Source organism: Monodelphis domestica, chromosome 5 (genome assembly GCF_027887165.1).
Source record: "Monodelphis domestica isolate mMonDom1 chromosome 5, mMonDom1.pri, whole genome shotgun sequence".
Taxonomy (NCBI): Eukaryota; Metazoa; Chordata; class Mammalia; order Didelphimorphia; family Didelphidae; genus Monodelphis; species Monodelphis domestica.
In genome coordinates this window covers 298,692,609-298,714,447 of record NC_077231.1, presented here as the reverse complement: position 1 = coordinate 298,714,447, position 21,839 = coordinate 298,692,609, and the positions used below count along the sequence as shown (strand labels likewise).

The 21,839-nt window shown below is 43.8% G+C and overlaps 2 protein-coding genes across 3 annotated transcripts in view; one reads left to right on the top strand and one right to left on the bottom strand.

Moving 5' to 3' along the window:
• Positions 1 to 2,697: 2,697 nt before the first annotated feature.
• OXSM (3-oxoacyl-ACP synthase, mitochondrial) lies at positions 2,698 to 21,386 on the bottom strand. Of its 2 annotated transcripts, none has more exons than XM_056800357.1 (3): positions 21,187 to 21,386; positions 4,822 to 5,825; positions 2,698 to 3,187 (listed from the first exon to the last, which is right to left on the bottom strand). In XM_056800357.1, the coding sequence occupies exons 2-3, from the start codon at positions 5,802 to 5,804 to the stop codon at positions 2,785 to 2,787; spliced, it is 1,386 nt and encodes a 461-aa protein (XP_056656335.1). In that variant the 5' UTR covers positions 5,805 to 5,825; positions 21,187 to 21,386; the 3' UTR covers positions 2,698 to 2,784. The 2 variants fall into 2 exon arrangements, with proteins under 2 accessions (XP_056656335.1, XP_001380871.1); XM_001380834.4 differs by lacking the exon at positions 21,187 to 21,386 and adding an exon at positions 8,280 to 8,499.
• The window catches only part of NGLY1 (N-glycanase 1), a 47,224-nt gene continuing 46,015 nt past the window's right edge, over positions 20,631 to 21,839 (top strand). The window contains exon 1 of the mRNA XM_007505186.3: positions 20,631 to 21,009. Within this exon, the coding sequence (XP_007505248.2) occupies positions 20,870 to 21,009 (140 nt within the window). The 5' untranslated portion in view covers positions 20,631 to 20,869. The remainder of the gene's footprint in view (positions 21,010 to 21,839) is intronic.

Genomic DNA, 21,839 nt, shown 5'->3' with positions numbered 1-21,839 from the left:
CCTGAGAACGAAGGTAAAAATCAGACAAGGGGATAACACTTCCCTAGATATAAAATAAAAATCTGGTCCTCTTTTTTCTCTCCTATAGTATGGCAACTTCCTGTAGCCTGGGCTGCAAATGGGGAAGTAAAATATACTGCATTCTGTCCTACAGACTTGTGGGATTAGAAATTACTTAACTGGACCCTAATACAGAGGCCTGTAAAAAAAAAAAAAAATTTTTTTTTTTATTCTTGCTTTCTCAAATTTTGTATACATAGATTTTTTGATTTTGATACTGATTTTGAATTCTTTAATGTAAATATGCATATATAAAGGGTTATATTTTTTTCCCTTAATTTTTTCCCTTTTTCTTCTTTTGATTTTGATTTTATTTTGATATTGTTTTGTTTTTCTTTTGAATTAACTCACACACCCCCACAACTAAAACTTGAATCCTCAGCTGGACTCAGTGTTTTTTCAACACGTTCTTCAGGGGGGATTGTATTTCATCAAATCCAAGATTTAAATTTTGTTCGAGAGAGAAATCTTCAGAGAAGCTTGCTAACTAACTGAATCCAGAGAATGAACTGTTTGCAGAAAGATATCTAAACCTTTTCACTACAGGAAGATCCAGAATGAACCTTGGGGTGTGGTTGATTGAACATTTTTTTGAATGTACACTCTTATGCCAAAGGGGACTGCCCCCTAATTGGCTTTTGTCAATGCGCCCAGCAAAACATTGGTTTGCTGTCTTTCTCTCTCCTCTATTTCCCCATATTTACAACTATTATAATTTTCCTCTTAGTGGGTAGAAAAAATTTTTGTATACACTTATAGTTAGAAATTTTTGGGGTGCAGTATGCTTATGTTTAGTGATCAATTGGGGAGACTAGTCTCCCAATCATCATCAGGGGGGATTGTGAATTTTAAAAGTCTCCATCTTGGTCTAGCACCCAAAAATTGTGCACACCCACCTACACGGGCATGCGCTAGTCAATGACTAATCAGAAATAACTAACTGCCCACCTGGGCTGTCCTAAGCCAAGCTAGAGCCAACCATTGGATTTGTGAGACACAGGAAGAGAGGTAGGGAACAGCCTCTGAGATTGGCGGAACTTCCTGTGGAGAGAGCTAGGGGGGTTGGTGTTAGGAGCTTGGAGAGAGAGGACGCCCGCAGACAGCTTTCCTTCAGATCGGTCACGTGAGTTAAGGACGGGTTCTTTCCACCTGGGCCTTTAGGCCTAAACTCCCTCTGCCTTGGTCAGAGGTTGAGTAGCCTCTTTCCCTTTTCTCTTCTCTCCTTCTCTCCCTAACCTTTTCCCTACTCCCAGTGTGATTAAACCTCCATAAACCTCATTCTGACTTGAGTGTTTCATTTTAGGAATTTCATAAGTAAATTCCTTGGCGGCCATTGTTAATATTATATAAATCTTGTAGCCACATTTGTAACCATTACTATATTATAACCTTCTCCCAGAAGCCTTAAATTTCCCCATTACAGACCTCCTAGCTGGGGGCCCCGGGACAAGTTCCTTCACCCCCATTGCTTAGTCCTTTCCCATTTGTCTGCTAACATGAAAGGTGAGTTTTTAAAAAAGAAAATGGGATATTCAGCCTGTAGAAGAGAGGACATAGGGACTGAGTGGGGGCACAGAGCATGATAGTTATCTCCAAATATCTCAAAGGGCTGTTGTGTGGACTTTTTTGGTTGCCCCCAAAAGAGAGGTTGCTGAAACAATGGGCAGCAGTTACAGAGGCTAATGCTTTAGGCTTGGTTACTGTAAGGGAAAATTTCTCAACAATGAGAGCTTCCTACAGTGGAACAGGCTGCCTTGGGAGAACACCTGAAGTAGAGGGCAGATGGACCACTCATCAGGAAGGGTTCTTGGTCAATGACCCATTGGAAGAGAAAGCTTTTCTTTGACCTCCTGGATTCTGGGATCACTCACTTCCACAATTCCCAATCATCTGATCTCGTCTGAGCCAAATTTGACTCATAAACTTCCAACTATAACGGCTACTTAAACAAATTTGCTCAATAGTGGCATAAATGATGTCTAATTTTCTAGCAAAACACATTATGAAGATTGTGCTTTTTTAAAAGAATTAAAACTCTTACCTTCTATCTTGGAATCAATACTAAGTATCAGTTTCAAGACAGAAGAGTCTTAAGGGCTAGATAATGGGGATTACATGACTTGCCTAGGGCACAAAGCTAGAAAGTATCTGAGATCCAATTTGAACTCAGAACCTCCCATGTCTAGGCCTGGTTCTTGATCCACTAAACCACTTAGTTCTACCCCATAGCATGCTCTTTCGAGATTTATTTGATATTATGGCTTTGTTTTCAGAAGAATTCAGTTGCCTACCATTCTGTTTAATTTGATGTTATCTTTCAAGGAGTAAATTTAGGGTTGAAGATTGTATTTTTAATTTAACAGAGAACATGAAATGGTTGTAGTAGAATAAAGAAAATCTAAGATCAAGTTGGTTGTCTTGAAATATTTGCACAGTTATTCTATGGAGAAAGGCTGAGTCTTCTGTTGGGGGCTTCAAAAAATAGAATTAAGGTCAATGGGTAGAAGTTGGACAGATGCAGATTTCAGCTCAATGTAAGGAAAAACAAGATGGAATACAAAATATGAAGAAGAAATCTGCACTAGAAACATGGTACTAGAAAGTCCCCAATCAAAGATGAAGGCAAGACTCAGTATGTTAATCTACTTATATATTTCTTTATCTGTCTGATCCTCATTGGTGCCATGCAAACATCAGTGTTCATGTACACACAAAGTACACGTGCTATATGCCACAAATACACAGGGTTGCGTTCGTTCCTCCAAACCCAAAGGAGTTGCTCAGACCAATGCGTTTATCTGCCACTTTCCATTCCTGGGCTGTCAGTGGAACATAATTGAGGTCAAACTCGGGTTCTAAGCAGTCCAAATTGAGAGTGGGTGGCAGCGTTCGATGGTAACAAGCCAGGGCAGTAAAAGCAGCTTCCACTGCTCCGGCTGCTCCTAACAGATGTCCTGTGGCTCCCTTGGTGGAAGACACTGCAAGGGAATGAGCGTGCTCTTTAAAAAGCTGTTTGATGGCTTTGTTCTCCGCGGAATCTCCTAGAGGTGTGGAAGTCGCATGGGCGTTGATGTAGGACACGTCTTTGGGAGCGATCCCTGCGTCTTTGATCGCAGCAGACATACATCTAGTGAGGTCAAGAAAGACATTCATTTGGTAAGTTATCAAGTCAATGTGCCCTGTCTAGACCATACTTTTATTAGCCATACAAAATGTATGTCTGCATCTGAGAATGGAGAAAAGGACACTCTTCTTTAGTAATCGGGGTCTTTAGGATACTCAGCAAGATTCCTTCATAGTGATTCACTAAGATCTTTCCCCACGTATACTCAGAGAATTAGACTGAACAATTCTTAACAAAAACTGAGTGACAAGTACCATAAGAGACAGAGAGCTGGCCTTGGGGTCAAGCCTGACTCTGACTGGCTGTGACTGGGCAATTCACTTACCCTCCAGTTTCCCCAGGAAACTCTCCAAGGCTGTGTGTTGAAAAGTATTTCCTTATTTGCACTGGCAGAGGAAATATACACACCAGGAAGTCACTACTATTCATCCATGAAATCATAGATCTAGTCCAAAATTGTATATGCACATACATGTATAACCCATGTTTGACCTTAAGCAAATTAGTTCTCTGTTCTCAGTGGAAAGACTGCACTCAATGACCTTTGAGGCCTCTTCTGTTTCTATGAAACTACTCATTTGAATGTATATTTTTTCCTGGGGAGAAAAAAAAACGATATGGCCTCAGATCTAGGAGCAAGGTAGAGAAGGAAAGAAGGAAAATGCATTATACATGCCCAGGATGTGCCAGGCACTGTGCTCAGTGCTAGCTTGTTGCCATCTATAAATATGATGAGCAGAGTACCATCTTTGCTTTTATCCAAGTCACTGATAAAATGGTTAAAACAGGTCAAGGCCAAGCACACATCTCTGGGGTCCTCCACTGGGGACTTCCTGCCCTACTGATCCTGCGATTAAGAACTACTCATTGAATCCTACGGGGCAAAATCTTCATGAATGGAGGGAACACCCACAGTGAGGAGATCACTGGGGACTTCAAAGCCTTAATTTTGGTCACTGAATAATCTTACACATAGATCGCCAGGGTCTCCAGTAACTTTTGGGAAATAACTTCATTAAAGACAGGAAGGTAATCCTCAAAAGCTGAAAAGTGAATATAACCAAAGCTATGCTAAAATGTTTTCAATGTCTCTAATGCAAAGAATATAATTAATCTGTAGCTTTCCCTAAATAATCCAGGTATGTTTTCTTTTTCTTTTAAACAAATAAACAGCCTCTCTGGTCAATGACTTTACTGCTTCTTGAGTACTTTCTGATTTGGAGGCTGCCTGTACCCTGGCGTACAAGACTGATGACAACATGTGAGGAATGATTTGAGCCATACTGAAATTCCTTCATATTTCTACCCAACCAGTCAAAAACATCTTGTGCACCAGCCTGCTTCCATATATGAAATTCTAAGCCCTAAAATTTACTACTTCCAAATCCCCAAGTATATTATTTTTCTTGAATTACAGAATATTATGTGAGAGTTAATCAACTATTAAAGATTCATTTACCTCACTAACATATTACCTATCTACGCTCACAAAGAAAAGAGCTGAGACCTACAAGTAAGGGGCATAAAACAAATCCATTTTGGTGGAATGGGAAGGTAAGAGCATGAGGTCCTCCCTGGGGTATGGACACTGAAGAATGACGTGGTCTTGGCTGAGGAACAAATGTGAAAAGCTCTACCTTACTGCCCCTTCTCCTTCTGGATCAGGTGCTGTTATGTGGCCAGCATCCCCTGAAAGTCCATAGCCCAGAATTTCCGCATAGATCCTGGCTCCTCTCTGCACAGCATGTTCGTATTCTTCCAGCACCAGGACAGCGGCTCCCTCTCCCATGACAAAGCCATCTCTATTTGGATGGAACGGGCGACATGCCAGCTTGGGATCAGAGTTTGTGCTCAGAGCCCGAGCTCTGGAAAATCCAGCCAGAGACAAGGAGCTGATGCAAGCATCGGTGCCTCCAGCCACCATTATATTTGCATCACCATGTGCTATAAATCGAAAAGAATCTCCCACAGCATGGGCTCCCGTGGTGCAGGCTGTTGACACAGCGTGATTGGGTCCCTTCAGTTTGTAACGGATGCTGACTTGACCCGCCGCCATGTTAACCAAGATCTTTGGGACAAAGAAGGGGCTGACTTTGTTGTATCCTTTGGTCTCAAACAGCACGGCTGCCTCAGAAATCACTTCCAGAGGAACCATTCCCATACCAATAGCGACCCCAGCATTCCTTTCTTCAGCTTCTGATTGAGGAAGCCACCCAGAATCTCTGATGGCGAGCTCTGCCGCTCCAATGGCCAAGATGGTGGGAAAGGACATGGATTTGGCCTCTGATCTGGACACAAAATTTTCTTCATTAAACTGACCTTCAGCAGCCCCTTTGGGCACATAGGCAGCAACTTTGCAAGGGATATTCTTAAATTTTTCAGCCTGTAGGGGAGCAATGCCAGATTGTCCCTGGATGAGGCGATCCCACACCAACTGAGTTCCCACCCCTAGAGGAGTCACCAGGCCAATCCCAGTGATCACAACTCGCCTTCGCCATTTGCTTCGCGGCACAGTACACAGATGCCTTGGCTTCCAGCTAACTAACCACGGTGGTACCCAGGAGCGCAGCAGGCCACAGCGGGTCACTTTCATCACCTCTTGAAAGCAGTTGGGCAGCATGGCAGGAACACAAGGTCACTCCTGAAACAGAACAGAACAACCCATGAAGCAGCCTCCGCTCGAGATACACAGCAATCATGCCTCTGGCCAAAAGGTGGCGCTGGGGGGGGGACCTGCTAGAGGAACCTCCCCAGCCAGGGGACCAGGAGGCTCTCCTCAAAAACCACCTCTGGCTGATTCACTTATTTATCGCATTTTTTAAAAACCCATGCATCCTCAGCTGATTGTACACGGGCAACTTCATAGTCATTTTTAGTCTTAGAAAGTTGCTTGGGGTACTCTGGAAGATTAAGTCCATGGCCACGTGTCGAAGCCAGGAATTGAACCAAAACCCATGACACCAGGCTACTCTACAGGCATATATTACTGCATTACAGTGTAGTTTATAGAGGCAACCTTAGAGTAGGAGTTCCTCACCTAGGGCCACAAACTTTTTAAAGATAGCTTCATAACAAGTTCAATTTAATTTATTTATTTTGTCATCCTATTTTATACATTTAAAAACAGTCTTCTAAGAACAAGGTACATAGGCTTCACCAAAATGTAGTGCCATCTATGACACAAAAAAGGTTATAAACATCTGCCTGTCAGAAGACGTAGGTTCAAATTCTGCTTCTGGCATATATCATCTGAGTGACCATGAGCAAGGAACCAGTCTTTTAACCTTTCCATGCCTTGGGCAAATTTCTAAAATGAACTCAAGTTCTTTCTAGCTACTGACTGAAGATCCCTAAGGTCACCAATGATTTGCTAACTTGCAAGAGTGTAGTTTCCAAACTAGGAAGTGGTTCATACCAAAAAGATCATATAGAAACTTAAAAAATATTTATTAAGAAAGTTAACTAGCCTGTATACCCCTTGAAATCTTATGCAAATATTGTATGTCTCTCAGCAACTTGCATGGTATTCTGCACCCCGAAGACACTAAAAATGATACCTAGGCCTCCATGTTAGAATCCCTGGTTTCCTTGATTGAAGAGATTACTTCTTAAATAAATGTTCTGGAGTCTACTTGGTGTTACTGATCTCCTACCCCAAATATTCTGCATTTACTCTGTGTGTGTGTGTGTGTGTGTGTGTGTGTGTGTGTGTACATATATATATAGTTTGTTTTTTTGTTTGTTCTACTTAATTTAATTTTTAAACAATCACCTTCCATCTTGGAATCAGTACAGTGTTTTGGTCCCAAGGCAGAAGAGCAGTAAGGGCTAGCAATGGGAGTTAAGTGATTTGCCTGAGGTCACACAGCTAAGAAGTGTATGAAGCCAAATTGGGACCAGGACCTACTATTCTAGGCCTGGCTTTCAATCACTCAATATGAGCCACATGGCTGCCCCCTTTGTATACATTTTACATTTATTTAAAGATGGGACCAGTTTTTTTTTTTTTTGATAAAAGGAATCTCCAAGTGAGTTAACAGCTCCTAACACAATTCAGCCACTTTTATGCAATGTATGGTCTTGAGGAAAGGTGGTTCCAAGAAATAGCACCTAAATTTTCCTGCCCTAATTCCACCAGTTTGTTCGTGCTTAATAATGCTTGTTAGATGCTAAATGAATGAACACAAAAACTATTTCATTTGATCCTCACAAACACCCTCTGGGTTCCACTAGGTACCCTAAATATCTTTATACGATTTTACATAGGAGTAAACTGAGGCGAATTTTGTTCAGATGGACTGAGCTTTCTTTCCATTATAATATAATGGAAAATTTTACACATATAAACCTCTTAATTTTATTACATACTATGTTTTATTATATATTTTAATTATACATCATTCTATGCTATTATGTTGTTATATTTTTGCCAAATAATTGTTTAAATGATATTAAAGTGGGTGGCACCCGTATGATATTCCAAAGCCATAGGTTTCCAGCCTCCCTCCCCATTTTACAGGAGGCGGTCGAATTCAGGAGCAAACCAGGCTCTTAAAATTGCGCTATTTTCATTTTACAAACAAGGGAACTGAAACTTCCTCCCTCCCGGGTGGGGAGTGATTCTCCCTGAGTCTCCTAGGTGGGAAACCTCAGAGGCCAGGCTTTCAAATTTCTCCCCAAAACAAGGGCTACGGAAAGGGTTCTCCAAAGGTTAACTACGCCCAACACAAGCAGTGCCGAAGACAAAGACTGCCACGCCTGCCTGGAAAAGAACCCCGGCTAAGGTCAAGGGGCGGGACCAAGTTGGTGACATCACGTCCCAAGGCTCCAGTCTAGCGACTGCGCGAAGAGGCGAAGTCAGCCAGCGTCTGCGCAGAGAAGTCAAACGACCCCAGAGCCTGCGCGGAGACAAAGGCCTCCGCGTCAATGTAACGGAAGTAATGGCTGCCGGAAGCTTCTGCCAGTGCCTGGACCGCCCATAAAGAGCTCTCTTTGGAGCCGAAGTGGAGGGGATTTGAGGAGCGAGGATCCTGCTTCTGCCTCTTTATGAGGCAGGAGAGGGGGAAAAAGGAAAGAGGGTCACGGCTCCCGGTACCTGGGTCCGGTTTCGTGCTGCTGCGCAGCCACCATCGGCCTCCTCTGGATGACGCGATATACAGAGCCCCTCCTCCCGGGTTGTGCGAGATGGGGGAGGGGCTTCGGTCTCCTTTCCCCTCCCCCACCTCCCGTCTCCGGGCTCTAGGTCTGAGCCCAGGAAGAGTGCAAGTCGCGTGAGCTTGTGCCGCCCCTCCCTCTGCGCCGGAGGTGCGCGTGCGCGACCAGTAGCCCAGTCTGGCGCGGCCTTCGGGGTTCGGGTAATGGGAGTGTCCTTTGCTGGAGCACCTTTTTTTTTTTAAATATATTTTAAATTCAGTGAATTACTTGTGGGCTCTGGGAGGGGTGAGGAAAGAAAATGAATCATGTAAACATGGAAAAATATCTTTTAAAAAAATAAATTCAATGTTTGTTAACTATAATCGGCCCGATTCTATTCACCAAGCATAAATTTAAAGGAACCTCAAGCCTCGGAGTCCAACCTCCTCGTTTTGCTAAAGAGGAAACTGAGGCAAAGCGGTTTAATGAATGGCCCAAAGAACAGGCAGGATGGGAACCCCTTAGGTTGCAACTTCAACCCTTCTGAGACACTGCTGTACCGTGATTTGTATTCCCAAGATGTCACCAGAACAATGTTGGCATTTTAAAGATGGGCCTTTGTTTCAGGGAGATCCTAGGAGATATTAAAAACAGTGCCATTTCCCAAATGCAGCCCAATCCATTTTCCTCACATTTGATTTTTTTAACCTTTACCTTCTGTATTAGAATCAGTATTGTGTATTGGTTTCAAGGCAGATGACCAGTTCAAGCTAGGCAGTGGTGATTAAGTGACTTGCCCAGGATCACACAGCTAAATTTGAACCTAGTCTCTAGTCTAGGCATGACTCATTCTACTGAGCCACCTAGCTGTCCTGCATTTGATTTTTGGTTCTGTTGTGTATCCACAGAGTCTGTCAAAGATACATTTAGAGAAATGAGCTCTGAGGGTCATCCAACCAACAGATGATGATATCATCTGAATAATAGACTTAAACCTATTGATTTTTCCTCTGTGGACGGTTATGCCAAACCTTTTTTTGTGATTATGGATCTCATTTAGGAGAATGAAACGTTGCTGAGCTTGATGTGATGATATCCACAAACAGGAGCACCTTGGGGTCCTTACTATAGGGAATTTCTTCTGTTTTGATTCTGTATTAAACCTCCTCCATAATAGCAAGCCTATGGCCTTGTTTTTATGATTATAAAAATAAATTAATGTTAATGCACAGAGCTGCCCAGCTCTTAATAGTACTCATTCTTGTGGATCAGTGATTCTCAGGGTGGCCCTGGGAATCAATAGGTGTCCCTGAGATCATTTCAGAGATCCACAAAGTCAAAACTATTTTCATAATAATAGAAAGATACTTTAAATTTCTAATATAGTAAATGTTAATGGATAAAAGAACATAAACAAAAGCTCTTTGGGGGCATGGGGGTAGTTCTCAATCATTTTTAAGAGTGTAAAGTGGTTCTGAGGCCAAAAAGTTTGAGAACTTTCTGTAGAATGTTTTGCCATAGAAAGAACTCTAGGGTTATTTTTTCCCAGATTTCCCAAGTGCTTCATAAACTGATTCTGAAATACTAAGAATACAAACACATAATGGTCCTTTGTCATATTACAGGTTAATATTAGTCAAGAAGCAACAAATCAACTAAGAAAAAGCAGATAATGGACAAATAGCAACTTCATCTTATTCCAGATTCTGATTCCCTTGCTTGTGGGAGAGGAAAAAAAAGTTGGAGAATTTTTGATAACTTATAAGTCTACATACTTTCTGAAAAAACAGTTCAGTGCATTTCTGTATTATAAAGGCAGCTAAATGGTACAGTAGATAGAACACTGGACTTGGAATCAGGAAGACCCAAATTCAGATATCACCCCAGGAATAGCTCTGTGTAATTCTGGGCATTTAAGCTTTCTGTACCCTAGTTTCTTCACCTGTAAAATGACAGTAGCACCTACCTCAGGATTTTTATGAAGATAAAAGGAGATTTATAAAGTGCTTTGCAAACTTTAAAGGGTTTTACAAATGTAGCTATTATTATAAGCTGATTTCTAATATTAGTGATCTGGATTTTAGTGCACAATCTGACAGTTGTGTGACCTTGGATAAATAACTTTACTTCTCTTGGTCTTGGTTTCCTTAACTCTAAGACAAGTTGGAGGGGCAGCCAGGTGGTTCAGTGGTTTGAGAGCCAGGCCTAGAGATAGGGGTCCTGGGTCCAAATCTGACCTCAGATATTTCATAACTGTGTGACCCTAGGGAAGTTACTTAACCCCCATTGCCTAGCCTTACTACTCTTCTGCCTAGGAATCAATACAGAGCTCTAAGATAGAAAGTAAAAGTTTATTTTTTTTTAAGTTGTAATAAAGGAAAATGCTCTGCTATGTTAGTGTACAATTATGCTACCTCACCTATACAAAGTTAAATGCCTGTATCTTGCACTGAATTCAGCTCATTTACAATTTATCTCCATATATTCTGTTTACTAACTTTCCATTCCAATCAAATTGGTCTACACCCTATTTCTCAGAATATATAATCCCTAACCTTTCCATACTCATTTCTCCAAACTAAATGACAACTTGTTAAATTCTTTTTTTCCAATGATGCCTTCCAATCCCACTCACTGCACTTAATTCATGGCACACACCCACTTATTTAGTAATTATATATTGCCTTGTGTTATTTCTTAAGTATGAGAAAGGACATGCCTGATCAATGCACTTCCACAATCCACTCAATTAAATTGCAGAGTATTTCATTTTGAGTGACCCATTTTCAGCTTGTAAGGGTGTTAAACTTTTGAGAAGCTTCTGCTGAGGATTGGTAGCGACAAAGAACTTGTCGCCTGTTGTGGACAGTCCTGGCGCTCTTTTTCTGCATATCCCTTGGTGTGGAAAAACAGGGGAGACAGGACTTCAGCCACCCCAGGCCAGTTCAGTGAGTCAAGAAGCCCGGCAGCCTTTGTAGATCAGTTCTAGAGGAAGGACTGAAGCCTTGAGGAGGTTCTGAGGACCATCTTGTGCCCAAATGCAGCCAAGTCACCTACAGAAGCACATGGCAATAGTTGATGCCTTTGTTCCCGGTCTGAGAATTCAAACTCCACCGTATTATGTCAAGAGAATCTACAGATTCTACAGAGAGGTCCAGCTACTTAGGAGATGGAAGGCCTCTGAGCTAAGATCTCAAAGGGCAGCTCATTGGGCCTTAAACTAGAGTTTCAGTTCTTTTTAAAGAAGCATAACACAAGGATTTCACGTGAGCGGATGCTGGAAGCACCAAAGGCTGTAGTCAGTGGGCAGATGAGCTTTTCTAGGGCAGGCCCAAGGTGTCCAGCTAACAGCCCACCCAGCCAAGAGCTCCCACCCAGCATGGAACTGTTCATGGAAACGATAAGCCTCAGAGGCATGCTGACCCACTTCACACACAATCTCCAAACTTCATCACTTTCCCCACTGAGGGCGTGTATGTTGACAAGAAAGTGCTCCTAAGAAATAAGGGGGTGGAGGGAGAAGAACATTCCATGTAAATCATCTTATTACATAGTTCTAGTAAATGCTTTTCCATTAAAATATTTGTGTCATCCATCTGATTCTCTAAAGGCCAACACGTTGTCGGGCACGTGTGAGCTATATGTTTAGGAGTACAAACCCCCCAGAGTCCCCTGAGGCTGAGTCCCCATCTTCAGAGCAAACACCTGCAATTATGAGTTAGGGGTTGCCTTGTAAATGCTACACTTAGATCCTTTTTCTTGTTATTTGATACTAGAGTTATTGCACATGGGTATTCTGAAATAATCTATTTGAAGATATTTTACAGATTGAAAATTACTATACAAATATAAGTGATTGTTATGTTTTTCTCGTGGTTTTTGTGTTTTTCCCTTACAATTTTTAAGATTGTAAACTCTTAAAGGGAAAGGAGCATGTCATATTTTTTTGCATGCCCTGTTGCATATGCCATGCTATTTTACATACAATGGATATCTGATCAACCTTATATCTTCCCTAGGGTCCCTCTTAATTTTCAAAGAATAGGATTCCATTATTTGTTGATTTTGTGATTGATTCTATATGAGTTCAGAATATCAGTTACCACTTCCATTTCCTGAAGAACTTATCATTTCCTATTATTTAGTGGTCTCAGATGCAAATTTTAAATAGTGCGGCAGTAGGCGTTCACTTAAAAGACTTGACCAAAAATTGTTTAGCCCTATGGACATAAGACAAAAGGTGGGCTTTTCTCACTAATTTAACAATAGTGCCACCATGTGACAACATGAAAAATGCTTTGTTCTCCTAATACAAATGAAATTTAAAGAAAATTTACAAAAGGAGAGCAAGAAATATACAACTACACCTTAGAAATCACAAATCAGTACTGATTCATAGTGATTTATTTTTTGGCAACTCAAAATAATAATGGTTAAAGAAAGAGTAAGAACTTAATCTTCATATTCATGAAATATGACTATTTGGAGGATAATGATCAACTTTTCTCCGTCTTTATTGAGGTCAAATGGGGCAAACATGAAAAATAGGGAAGGAAAGAGTTGATTTGACACTAAGAAAGAATGCTTTGCAGAGTGAAAAGACTGCTATATTTGGAACAGGAATGCCTTAGGTCTGTCATACTTGCCTCGGAAAAACCACCTAACCTCTGAGGCCCAATTTTCTTATTTGTAAAAAATGAGGGGCTTAGATCACATGACTTTTAAGATCCCTGGCAACTCTACAGATATGATCCCTAATATTGAAGCATCTTCTCACTTAAAACCTTAATGGATTTTCAGCTGTCTGGAATGATTCAACCTAGGTGCAATTTTATACAATGAAGAGGAATGGATGAAATAGTTTATTGGCCAATTCATAGATGAGTTGTTTCTATGGTGGCATGAATGCCATGGGATTTTCATAAGGCAGAGAACTATACAAGAAAGCATCCACCATATTGGATCCAGCCCTAGCTTCTTTTGTCATCTAGGCTCTCTCCAACTCTCTGTTGGACAAATTAAACTAAATGTTCCATAGATACTTCAAGCTTAACATGTCCAGAACTGAACTCATTCTTTTCCCCACCAAGCCCTCCTCTCTTCCTAATTACTCAATTACTGTCATGAAGAGCCCTGATATCCTCCCCATCATCCAGGCTCACAATCTAGATGCCATCTTCAACTCCTGATTCTCTCACCACCCACATCTAATCATTTACTACCACCACATGTCGATTCTACCTTCATGACATCTCTCTCTTCCTCTCCTTAGCAGGTTATCACCCCCTCATACCTAGACTATTTTAAGAGCCTAATGGTTGATCTCTTTGACTCATGCTCCTTCCCATCCTCCCCCATCCTGGTCCATCATCCACTCAACTGTCAAATTAACCTTACAAGTGCACTGATCTAACCATTCTTACTTCTTCATTCAATAAACTTCAGTGGCTCCCTATTACTTCCAAGGACAAATACAAAATTTCCCTTTCATTGTGCACAGTTCTTCACTGCCTGGCCCCTTCTTGTCTTTCTAGTCCTCATATCTTATTCCTTCCCTCTGCCCTCATTTCACCCCTTCCAAAGTACCCTGTGATCCAGGAACACTGTCTCCCTTGTGGTTTCTCATGCAAAGAATTCTATTGTTGAATTTTCTTCTTTCTTCCTTTCTTCTTTCCTCCTTTCCTCCTTTCTTTCTTTCTTTCTTTCTTTCCTTCTTTCTTTCTTTCTTTCTTTCTTTCTTTCTTTCTTTCTTTCTTTCTTTCTTTCTTTCTTTCTTTCTTTCTTTCTTTCTTTCTTTCTTTCTTTCTTTCTTTCTTTCTCTCTCTCTCTCTCTCTCTCTCTCTCTCTCTCTCTCTCTCTCTCTCTCTCTCTCTCTCTCTCTCTCTCTCTCTCTCCCTCTTCCTTGCTTCCTTTCTTCTTATCTTTGAATTAATACTCAGTATCCCTTCCAAGGCAGAAGAGTAGTAAGGGCTAGGTGACTAGGATTAAGTAACTTGCCCAAGGTCACACAGCTAGGAAGTATCCAAGGTCAGATGTGAATCCAGGCTCTCTCATCTCTAGGCCTGGTTCTATATCCACTGAGTCACTTAACTGCCCCAACTGCATGTAATTTTTAAAAAAAATTTCTTTCCCTTGCTAGAAAATGTCTTCTCCACTTGCTTTCTTCCCTGGCTTCACATCTCAGCTAAAATCTCACCTTCTGTAAGAATACTTTCTCAAACCCTCTTCATGCTGAATCCTTCCCTCTGTGGTTATTTTCAATTATCTTGTATATAGTTTGCTTATACATAGTTATTTGCATGCTGTTTCCCAAGTTAAACTGTGAGCTCTCTAGGAGGGAAGAATTGTTTTTGTCTTTCTTTGCATCCCAGCATTTAGCTCAGTTCCTGACACATCCCTAGTAAGTTCTTAGTAAATGCTTGTTGACTTGATATAACTTGGATGGATTCTGTTTAGGAGATCTGAGCAAAGGCATGAACACAGGATGAGAGGAAGGAATGCCCACAAAGCTGAGATTGTCAATAGGTCTGCTTAAGTTTGTCCTTCCACCGATACAGATCACCACCCTCCTTGACAGTATAGAGAGTTTTAAAAAATTGTTATGTCATGTTCTCCCACTGAGAGCAAAATAACTCAGCTTAACCAAGAGAGACTTCTGGAGCTCAGCCCAGGAGAAACTCCCTTAACTCTCTACTGTAGCAAGCTGGGAGTAGGGTCATGCCAAAGACCGCCATCTTCTCTTGGTCTTCTCAGAGACTTTTCCTTCAGCAATTTAAAGTGGGATTGGCCTTTTCCATCTTCTTTATGGTAGCCAAAAGTGTCTGAGGTGTCTCAAAGCTTGAAGAGTCTTGAAGGGGACTGAAGAAGGCTATAAGTTTCCACCAGTAAGGAGGGTGTTCCATACCAATAGACTTTGGAACAGGAACCACACTGAAAAAGAAATATGGTACCATGTAACCATCCTCTCAATCTGTAGCTAGCTTAGCCAAAGGAAAAGAATCATAGTTGATAATTAGGCCTTTCCATAAAGCCCATCTTTCCTGGTAGGACTTGCCATAGCTTTAAGTCTACTAGTCTAGGCTTCAAGATTCCAAGGTGGTATCTAGACTACAAGGAATCATTAGATCAGATATTTATTTAGTGAGATGAACTTTAGTGTGAGTAAACATAGCACACTTGGGAAATAACAAACTGAAAACTGGAAATAATCCAACCCTGGAAAGTTCAATCAAAAAATCTATTCACAGGGGTCAGCTAGGTGGCTCAATGGATTGAGAGCCAGATCTAGAGATGGGAGGTCCTGGGTTCTAATTTGCCCTCAGATGCTTCCTAGCTGTGTGACCCTGGGCAAGTCATTTAACACCACTCTCACCCCCACCCCGGCTAACCCTTACTATTCTTCTGCCTTGAAACCAACACTATTGATTCTAAGATAGAAGGTTAAGGTTTAAAGAAAATTATTCACTACAATTATAAAAGAAATTATTTATCTGTATATAAATGGTAGTTGAAACCATTGAGGTGATTACATGGTTCAGAGTTTTGGTAAGAGAACAAATAAAATCTTTAATAGGACTAATAAGAAATTTCAAAAGGAAATTAGAGAAGCAAACAGACTAGTATTATATCTTAGAAGGTCATGGTCAGGAAAAGGGTTCAGGATAGTAAAAAACCAGGGAAACATTTGGGAAAATCGGGGAGGTTCAATAGCCTTCAATTTGGTTTCATTTCTCCTTCCAAATGCAACTTATGCCTCAGGCAGGTCCCTATAGAGTGACATAATTCTGGATTGCCTGAGAAACCTCTGAAAGTATGATATTATCTATATCCTACATGAGAGAAACATGGCTTTGGATTGGAAGAAAGACTCGGGGAAAGCCTGAAGTTTAAAAGATATCAGGCAAGAGAAAAGGCACACATTTTTGGAATGACTAATAGAAACCCTGCAAGGCCTCAGATAGGAAGAAAGATGACTTTCCCAAATGTTTCTCCATTCTCAACACTTGACTCCTAGGGCCTGCTAAGAATCATTCTTTCCTTGGTTGAACTGAGATTTATCTTGCTTTCAAACTGAAGAGCTCATTTATTTTTGTGCTTTTTATTCTACCTTCCTCTGTATAACTTCCCAGGTTACTTCTTCCCAAGTATTACTTCTAATTTGGGTTAATATCCTTGCTCCACATCTTTGATTATCTTTGGTCTTCTGTGTATCAATCATTTGTGGAAAAAAAGCATAAGCTATTACCTTCCCCTTTAGAGCATTTGAGGAAAGTAGCTCTTCTCCTTAAGCCCTAAAGATTCATTGTAGCCCTGGAATAGAGTAGATGATAGAATTCTAATCCACCACCCTACTTGAAGATAAGGAAGGACAGAAGAGAGAACCCAGCCAGGGACTTCTTCTTGACCCACCCAAAGGTGGAATTCACAATATCCCTGGGAGATGAAGTGGGACATCCTAGATCTTATCTAAGTATAATCTCATTACATTGATAAATGGAGCTCATTAATAATTATGGTTTCATTTGGTGACATCACTGGGCAGAAAATTGGATTAAATGAGGTCAGACTAAACATTCCAGGAAAGATAAAGGGCAGGGGCACTGCTACACCATGGATCAGATAATTGTGACCCTCAAAAATGTGGTGGGAACATCCATAGGGAGAGAGAACACAGAAAGAACTAGTGCATTCATGAGAGAGGATTCTAAAAACTGTGAAGGGTTTCTATAGGCCACTTTATTCATATACTGAATACATAAAGTTATACTTCTAAGAGGCAAAGTGCATGGTACTGAGTTTTTAGCTAGCAGTGTGCAAAAGAAAAGTTGGAAGGCTTTTCTGGTGAACTAGAATTGAGTTCCAGAATATTTTACCTAACAAGTACAGGAGGAATTAAAGAAATTCCATTTTTCTGATTTTCTATCAGAACACATAAACAATAAAAATTAGAGGGGGGGGGCTGTGAGGTGGGAAAAAGGTAATAAAGTCTGCATCAGATGAAGGAGAGGTGATGATCCAAAGGCCATGAATGGATGGAAAGGAGGATTTGCTGATTTACTTGGTCCTTTTTTATGTAGTGCTGCAACCAGACCTAATTACTAAATTAAAATTCACAGTGCATTTATTCCACTCAGTCTTCATGGAGATTGTATTTTCAGATCTTTCCATAAGGAGAAGGGAAACTACCTGTCAGATCTGAAGAAAGTTGATATTTTAGATGTAGAGAATACCATGATGGATAGAATGAAGAATTGGAAAAGAGGACAGGAATAAGAGAAAAAGTCCCTCTGATCAGAGCTGGCATAGTCTAATGGAGGGACTGGCAAAAAAAATGAGAAGCTTGGTCTGTAGAAGATGATGGGAGATTCGAAACAGAAAGGTAATATCAGCAGAGGCATTGAGTACTTCCCCAAGAAAATTGGCACCAATGGCAGGGATGCTGGGAATGACAAATAGATTACAGTAATATAAAGGATAGAAAATTTGGTCTAAGACTAGGGATTTGTAGGAACGGAGATTCTTGTAATTTTGTGAAGAAAAAAATGGCAAGATTTAAAGAACTGGGTATGAGATGGAAAGAAAAGTAAAATGCCAGAGACAGTGAAATTCAGTTTGCTGAGGTATGGTGACTAGCTTTCCTCAGGGGGCCTGAGTTTGAATCTCAACTCTGCTACTCACTGCTTCTGTGATGGACAAATGCCAATGTTCACGGGATGCTTTTTCCTCATTTATAAAACAGATGATCTTCCAGTTTTCAATGCTGTAATTCATTCATTCAAGTAAAATTCAATCCAATGAATAGTATTACCTCATTAAATAGAAAATATTTATTTATAACTAAGCACTTAATATCAGGGTAAGATACTATGGACAGAAAAATAAGTTTCTGTGCTAAAGAGTTGACAAAATAAGTGGAAAGACATGTCTCCACAGAAGTATAATAAGAGTATAATATAATACACAGAAGTATAATAAGAGTATAATATAAGAGAGCCAGAATTTCATCATTATAGGTTCTTCCTCCACAGAAGGACAATAAAATCCCTTCCCACCCCAAGAGATGGCTACTAGGAGTTTCTATAAACTAATAAATAAATAATATTTGACAATATCACTTGATATTATCACATGATGATATCGCTTGATATTATCATATAATATCATCATCATAATTTGATAATAAATCAATGTCTAGCTAAGCTGGTCCTCAGATGACAGTCTCTTCCTGGCTATGTGGATTTAGCCAAGCCTGGCCTCTAGGCACACAGTTTTGGCAAACCTTTTTTCAGTTCACAGAGAAGTAGCAGAGTTAAAAACGGTGTAGATGCCACCGTTTCTGACTGGATTCCTATAAAGCCCTGCAGATAAGGAAGCTAAAGAGGTAGAACTGAAGGGGAAGATGTGGTTTAGTCATCCAATGAAGTCTCTTTTCCCAAGCTGAATTCCCATAGATGAGGAGGTGATTTGTTGGAAGAAGGGACGAGCACGAGGTCCAATGGGAGCAATCATTCTTTTTTTTCCCCCCACGCATGGGTATCAGGCCAGGATTTGGGGGTTTTGTGGGGGGGGGGTACAGAATCATGAGCCCAGAACACCCACTGGGAAAACTTTCCATCTATGCCCATCAGCAGCTGCACTGGTAGGCTGGGAATTGCCTGGAAAGCTTGGAGGTTCATTGATTTAGCCAGATTCACACAGCTGGTATGTGCTGGAGGTAAAATTTGAACCCACTGCCCTGATTCCAGGACCAACCTATCCACTTTCTGTCCTGAACCTTATAATCACTGCCCCAAAAGGCAGAAGTCAACCTCATTTTACAGGTGAAGAACTGAGGCCCTCCAAGGTTGTGACCTGCTCCAGGGTCCGAAGGAGGATTCCATCTCGGGTCCACGTGCACCCAGCTCTAGCCTCTCCCTACCACTCGCCTGTCTGTCTAAAGCAAGACCGGGCAGGGCTCGGGATAGCCCATCAGCAACAGGGAGCCCCAAGAGCTCTTTGTTGTCTGTCCGGTGGGACTTGGGCAGCAGGAGTCCTGTGCACGGAGCTGACCACTGAGCCCAGGACCCGGCAGAGAGAAGAGGGTGGGGGAAGATGCAAAATGGGCTCAGGAGCTGGCTGGACAGGACGGGATCAAATCTGGTTAGTTACGGGCATTTCCACACTAAATATGTGTGTGTTCCACATGGCTAATAGAGGTTGCTCCTACTTGGGTCTGGAAAGGCCCGAAGGCCAACCCCTCACTTTCCAGAGGAGGCCCAGGGCCCGAGAGGCCCCTCCTTGGCCAGGATCTCAGGGATGACAAGGAACAAGGCTGGAAGGAAGCTTTTCCAGGCCAGATCCAAGTCCCTTTTGTCTCTTCTGATCTGAGCTTCTGGCCAGGGCCGGAAGAAGAGCTTCTCTGGTCTCACAGCGTTGGAGATGCCCATTTTGTCAGGTCAGGAGTTCAAAATGGAAGTGGGGAAAAAAAGACAAGAAGCTCTCTAGGCCGATTAGGGGTGACACTGTGAGGTGATAGTGATGAAGAAAAATGGGAAAGGCTTCCTCCTCATGTTCTCTGGAGGAGACAACACTTGGGGGGGTGGGGGGGCTGATCCTCCTGAGCTTTGAAGAGGATCCAGGGTCCTCAGAGGCAGGGATGAGGAGGGAGGGCAGCCTGGGTTAATCGGGAAGTCACAGAATGTTGGGAGGCCCAGCGTGGCTGAACCAGAGCTGTGGGAAGGGATGTCTTAAAGCATCCTAGACAGGTCTGGGGCCAGCCTGGGAGGGATTTTAGAGGAAACTCTAAAATGCTTGAGGGCCCGAACATGGAGTCCCAAAGACAAGAGTCACAGAAGTAGAGCCCGGGGACAGCTCAGAAATCCTGTATTTCGTCCCTCGGCCCATTTACGAATGAAGAAACTGAGGCACTGGGGGGAGGGTGGGGGAGTGGCCATGACAAGGCTACTGCGGGCCGCTGAAGCCCAGGTCCTGCCCTCAAAGGGGACCTGCTGTGGAGACGGGGTAATAGCTAGGACTCCCTGGCCGGCTCTCCCACGCTGCCAGCCCCTTCCTCGCCTTCCCCCGAGGGCACAGTCAGAGGGATCAGGTCGCCCCTTCAAACCAGAAGGGGCATGGGGGGAGGGGGGTAAGGACCGCCAGCCGGGGCGGTCGCCCAGCCCAGTGAGCAGCCAGAGTTCCAGGCGGCCTGGCCCTTGGCCTTGGGAAGCCCCGGCCTGTGGAAGCTGGTGCCCAGGCCGGGGCAGCGGGCTAACGCGTGGGAGTACTAGGCCAGGGTCGCGGCGGAAAGGAAGGTCTGGCTTCAGCTGACCTCGGGCGAGTCCGGGACGCACCCTCCCCACGCGGGTCCCCACCCCGAGCCCAGCGCGCGTGGCCGCAGTTTGCTCCGTCCCTCGGCGGGCGGGGCGGACGGGGCGGGCGCCTGCTCAGTGCAGGGGGGCGGGGGCCGAGGAGGAGGAGGAGGAGGTGGGGGGAGGGGAAGAGGAAGAGGAGTACAAGTCGGAGCCCGAGCCGGAGCCAGAACCAGAGCCAGAGCCAGAGCCGGAGACGATCGGGATGGCTGCAGCAGCCGCAGCCGCGCTGGGCCCCTCGGCGCCCGCCCTCTCCAGGGCCGTGTCGGAGCTCTGCCAAAACCCCCGCGAAACGTTCCTGGAGGCGTCCAAGCTGCTGCTCACCTACGCTGACAACATCCTGCGGTGAGACCCCCGCCGCTGGGGCGTGCCCACACGTGGCCACCCGCCGGGCAGACGGGGCTGCGAGGCACGGGGCACTGCGGCAGACGTGCCCCGCCCGAGTCCTAGAGCGCCCACCGGGCAGGGAGGGAGGCTGGGCACTGGCTGTGATGGAGGGGGAGGAGGAGAATGGAAACCTACCTGACCCGCCCGCGCCCAGCTGCCCAGCTACGTCCACGTCCGGCCTCCCCCCTCCCGGCGCGAGTTCTGTGCCTCCAAGGCTCTCGGGCCAGCCGTGGCATTCCCGAAGTTGTCCCCGCGATCCGGAGGGCTCGCCCGGCAGGCTCCGTTGGGGCTTTGCTGTCCTTTCGCCGTGGGTCAGGAAAGGTGCAAAACAGTCCGGAGGACGGGCTGGGGAGCGGGCGCTTTAAGCAGGCGCTGCGGGAGGCCATCTGCCTCGTCACCTTGGAGAGGTCCCATTTGGCCCGGAAACAGCCAGGGCCACTTGAGGGGGAGGGCGCTCTCCTTTGAAGCTGCCTTCCTCCAGCTCCGGGAGGCAGTGACCTGCCCTGCGGCACGGGGAGCTCGCTCCCTGGAGCAGTCCAACCGGCCCCACTGCTGGAGGGAGAAGGGCCCGGGCTAGTGTCCGGCCACCCGAGAAAAGGATCAGTGTCCCTCTGAGAAGGCGGGTCCAACTCCCTGGACCGTGAGAGGTCCTTCTTGCAGCTCCCCTGAGGGCCCGCCTGTGCAGAGCGCCGCAGGGCACAGCAGGTCCTCCTGCCCCGGCCTGTCAGGGCCCCTGCCGTGTTGGGGCTGGCTGGTGTTCCCCGGCCTGTCTGCCCCTGAGCCCCAGC